Source organism: Antrostomus carolinensis, unplaced genomic scaffold, assembly GCF_000700745.2.
Source record: "Antrostomus carolinensis isolate BGI_N321 unplaced genomic scaffold, ASM70074v2 scaffold620, whole genome shotgun sequence".
Classification (NCBI taxonomy): Eukaryota; Metazoa; Chordata; class Aves; order Caprimulgiformes; family Caprimulgidae; genus Antrostomus; species Antrostomus carolinensis.
In genome coordinates this window covers 1,663-6,780 of record NW_010288820.1, presented here as the reverse complement: position 1 = coordinate 6,780, position 5,118 = coordinate 1,663, and the positions used below count along the sequence as shown (strand labels likewise).

General features: G+C 37.7%; 1 protein-coding gene across 1 annotated transcript; it reads left to right on the top strand.

Annotated features, from left to right (window-relative positions):
- Positions 1-341: 341 nt before the first annotated feature.
- HAUS2 (HAUS augmin like complex subunit 2) lies at positions 342-3,855 on the top strand (the record flags this gene model as incomplete). Its single annotated transcript, XM_010167594.1, has 5 exons — positions 342-434; positions 1,769-1,838; positions 2,670-2,802; positions 3,464-3,572; positions 3,709-3,855. Coding segments are annotated over 5 exons (552 nt in total), but the record flags the coding sequence as incomplete, so codon positions are not given.
- Between the last annotated feature and the right edge of the window lie 1,263 nt (positions 3,856-5,118).

Sequence of the window (5,118 nt, the reverse complement as noted above, 5' to 3'; positions counted from 1 at the left end):
GTGGATTACAGCTTTCCTTTCTAGGAATAACCACACCTTTTGGTGCATATTTTTCTGGAGTGTAGACATGAGTTTTTGATGTCCTCTAGTGCATTCCAGCAGCAGGCAAGCTGGTGTTGTTGAGAGTGCTCTCGTACTGCCTTTTATGAAACTTTATTTTCACTCATGTTCTTTTCCACCAAATAACGTGTATTTTATGAGTTGTTCAGCTGAAACTTACTGCATTGCCTAGTGCAAGAGATCACAGGAGTAGCTTTAGACTATTAAAAGCCAATCTTGAGATCTTGCTTGATATATTTTTGCTGCTGAGTGCATTTTTTCATATTGTTTTCTTTTCACAGGAGACATTGGATTTAACCTGTACAAAAGCCCCATGCTTTGTGAAATTCTTAGAGATGGAAAAAATGGCAAACATTCAAGCTGAAATCAATGAGGTACAGCCTTTACTGTTATTAGTGTACACTCAACACTTCAATACTTAGAGATAATACATGTCACCTGATGAGGTATCGGACTGCAGTGTGCTGTTGTTTCATGTTTTAGCGTGTTGGGGTTTTTTTAACAGTTTAACAGTTGTCACTTTTTCCCCAGTGGACTGAGTTGTCATAAAGAGAAGAACAAAATTACAAACCAGAAGTTTTCAGTATAACTAGGAGGATGCAGCAGGTTGCATCTTTGACAGAAGCGTTACCTGCAGTTTTCTAAAGAAACTGAAGAATAAATAAGAATTTGTAGTTGACTTACATTCATGAGCATGTGTTTCTTTATAGGCAACTAGACCATCTTGTTGGTTAGCAAGAGAGAACCTCAATCATTTCCTATTGCCTGAATTGACTATTTGCTTGTATTTTATGATGATGTTTTCTGAGCACTTGCTCACTGGTACAAAAACTGTGTTTATTAAATTATGCGATGTGAGCTCCAGCAGCTACAAAGCCTTACTGCAAAGCAGTGTGAGAAATTAATCATTTAGTTTTTTGGAGAATGAGTTAAACAGCTAGCATCATCCTGAATTGACTGGCAGAAGGAACAAACAGTTTCCAGCTCCCAGTAAGGTGGCCACTTAGCTTCCTTTGCTTGAAGGTTACACATACAAAGTACTCTCTCTGACAAATGCTCAATATGCTATGAGTGAAATGGGTTTATCTTTCTCCTTAGTGATCAAGAAAAGCAAAGGAACAGTTAGTTCTCTGTGTGTCCTGAGACACTGATATGTCATCCTTTTCTATGCTTTCCTCAGTCTTCTCTTGTCTAGCCAAAACAACCGCAACTCTTTCAGCCACAGGAAGGTATCTGCTGCTCTTGTCCTAATTTATCAATGAAAAGCTAGGAGGTTCACCCGAGAGAGCTTCTCCCACAGCTGAAAAAAACCAACCCAACACTAACCAGTCTTTGTCAGAAGGAGGAGACTTGGGGCTGTGAGAGGTTCTTCAGATGAAGCGGCTTTGTAGGAGGTATAAGTTTCTGTGGTTCAGGAATGAATTGCAGGATCTGTCTTTTCCAGCACAAATTCCCAATAAATCATCAGATTGTTTAGGTTTTTTTAAACAGTCTTTTCCTATTGGCTAAAAAAGCCCCACCTAGTAGTAGAAACACTCAAGAGAGACGTGGTAGTGTGCTGTCATGCAAATACTTGCTCTTTCACACAGGCATTCTTCCTCCATCCTGCTTTCTCCCTTTCTACTTCCTCCCCCACCCCAAGAGAGTCAACAATATGTGGATAAATATCTTAAAAATACATTTTCATTTGATGTTGTTATTGTTGTAGAAGAAACTGAAAACTGAAATTCTGGAGTTGGAGAAGGAGACAGCAGATATCGCTCACCCTTTTTACTTAGGTAAGTGCAGTTGTGCCTTAGAAAAACCAAGAGTATTAAATGACTTCATCAGCAGATTAATGTTTCGTCTGAGTACGTGACACTTCTAGAAGTCATTGCAGCTGTCTCCACTGGAGAGCTTGTTAGAGGTGGCAGGTGTTTTATTAGCCCCTGAAGAATGTTTCCATACTATTTGAACTTGTACCCACTGCTACCTTAGTAGTAGCTCCACACGTAACTCATTCTCCAAAATAAAGGGGAGGATGGGTGTGCATGTGCTGATTGTCAGTGGAGCATCAGGTGTTCGGAGATCATCAGTAATGTGATTTTCTTGCCTTGGCCTGTGTGCTACTTTGCTGCTTTTCCAGTAACTCAGTATATTTCTCCTGCATCCGTATGCCCCTAAAATTACTTGGATTTTCATTTCAGTATTTTGGGAGCATATTTATTAATTTATTTATTATTTCTCACTTTTCCCACTAGGATTTGATGGATACTTAAAAGCATTCTAGCTTGCTACTACTGTGTTAGGCTAGTGAAGTATATTGTAATACTTCAGTGCTATGGTATAGTTTAAGAAGTTGGTTTCATCTCAAAGACAGTTTACTTAAAACTATAAATAATATAAAACAATTACCAAAGCTATATCTCTAGAAAGTAGGTATTACGACTTTGAGGTGCCTGCTGATATTAAGTTCTATACACTCCAACAAAGTAATTCTCATTAATGATATCTGAGTGTAAACTGTCCCGTGCAGTAGATCAGACTTTTTCTTTCTGTTTCTCTCTGGAAGAAATTTTGCTGTCCTTTAAACAGGACAATAGTTTAAACTTTGTAATTTTATTTTTTAGGCCAAAAATGTGAGATTCTGCAAGATATGAATAGACACTTGGAAGCCATACTGAAAGCGAAGAGGGCTCTTAGGAAGAGGTTGATAAAGCCCAGATGTCAAGAGAGCCTGCCTATTGAGGCTGCTTTCCACAAGTAGGCATACAGAAAATAATTGTTCTTTGTTTGCATGAGTCCAAATTAATTTGAATTAGTGGCAGTAAGGATCACATGCTTTCATCCACTTTTTCCATTGAGAAGAACAGAAATAAAAAATGAAAGCAGAACCTCAGCTAAAAGCTAGTAGTTTACTCCTTGCTAAATTCACACAAAGATAGTGATACATATTGCTTAGGTTATTGATCTTGTCTTCTGAAGATTACACAGCAATTTGTGATGTGTTGTTTTAAACAGATGTGTTAAAAGCTTGATTCATTATGCTTCTCCATAGGTAGAAATTGTTACTTTAGCATTTGGTGTCTTCCTTCCACTGTGACTTGCTCAGAGTGAGTGTGTGAATGATTCATAGACCTGCATAGTACAAGTTTTAAAAATATAGTCCTTCTCATGATCTAAAAATGTAGTCCAGCATTTACTAAGGAGGTGCATATTCATTTCTGTAATTCCTTCCCTACGTGTTTCTGAGAGTCATAAAAGAAGTGTAATTGCAGATAAATTAATTAGGTGGTTAGGAACTTGCATAAAATTGGAAAAGAGGACTAGGAAAACCCACAAGAGAAAGAAATAAGAGCTTGGAAGTATGAAATCCTCATTGTTTTGCACAACTTCTGAGTAGGGGGCTCATTCTTGGTTACAGGTATATAGTTGGGTTGTTGACTGAGGCCGTGACTTTCATTGAGAAGCTTGAAAGCCATTTGCAGACTGTTAGAAGCATCCCTCATATACCAAACATCATGAAGAATATGGTGAGTAGCAAAAGAACTAAGCCTTCTATCTCCTTCAGCATTAAGAATTCAATACTGTTTGGTTGTTTAGGTTATTTTATGTACAGCTAGCTTGGCAGGATGTATAGAGATGAAATCTAACTCTTTTCTGTTTCAGGACATTGCTTGGACAAAAACAGAGATGCTCGTGATAGAGTTGGAGGAGCTGGCAGAGCAAATATTGAAATGGAGAGAACTGCAAGAAGTGTATTCTGACAGCATCTGCAATACTGCTGAATTGGACTTTGGTTTATCTTTAACCTAACAGTTTTCCTCAAGTGGGTTGGCTATTCAAAGAGCTACCTTTTTATGGTCTCGGATGAAAACTACAACATAGTTGTGCTTTAATCCAACAGGGACTTAGTAGGTAGTTATATTTCTGTTCTTACATAACAGTTCTCCAACTATTAAAAAAAAACCTAAAACAAGAAGGACGATGAGCAGTAGCTCATAGGAAGACAGACTACTAAGAAGACTGTTAAGGAGTTCCTTTTTGAAATAGTTTGACAGGATTCCCTTGGAGCCTGTATTGTCAATTTGTTTTGAAGTTTCTTATGCACTTGCTATAGTGCCTCTATTCATTTTTATAAGCATCTTGATAATACACTGTATTTTGTATGTCACTATAAAATTTCAATAAAAGCACTAGATTCCAGGAGTCCAGTTTCTTGGTTTTTATTTTGTTATAAAATCCTGTAATTAAAGGTACAGTGCAAAGTCTTAGGTCCCAGCTTATAGGAGTTCCAGACAAGAAATTAAACTAGCTTTAAGTTACAGTTTATTATGACCAGGAAGTGGTTGTGTGGGAAAGCAGGGCATGGACTTGGTGACGTATGATGTATACTGATCTGCAAACCACATTTCTATGATAGTGATAAATATATTCTCCAGTCTCTCTATTGCTTGGCCTATCTTTAATGCCCCCCTTAGAATAAAACTCTTGTTCTGCAGGTATGACTGCCAATTTAGCAAAAGCTTTGATTGTTCCAGTTGGCAACCTTAGTGATTTTTATGTCATGAAAAGACTTGTTGGTAAAGTGTCACTGGCAGGACATCTATAAACCAGGACAGTTGGTTGTCTTTGGAGGATGTCCAGTTTTGTGTTCAGTATAAAGTGGAAGTGGTGCAGATGTATTCTATCCTACCATTGTATCATTTATGTTATCTGAGTTCTTCATACATCCAACCTGTTGATTTCTATTTCTGAAGAGCCCTTTATTTTTTTGAAGGTAACCACTAGGTGGCTCGGCACCACGCAAATTTTGCTGTAGTTCATTTGACTACTGCATGAAAACTTAAAAAGAAATCTTTGGTTCTTTATAGAGCACACTCTAATCTGACTTACTTGTAGTTGGTCTACTCTATACTTGAAATTTTCTGAGAATCCCATTTTAATCTTTGTGGACTACAACATTCTGCTGGGTATGATGTCGAGGGGTGTATCTTGACTGTTCTCTAATATACTGTGTAAGTGTAGTCGATGTTCCTCTCTGCTGCTGTTGAGATAAGAGGATAGAAACAATTTTGA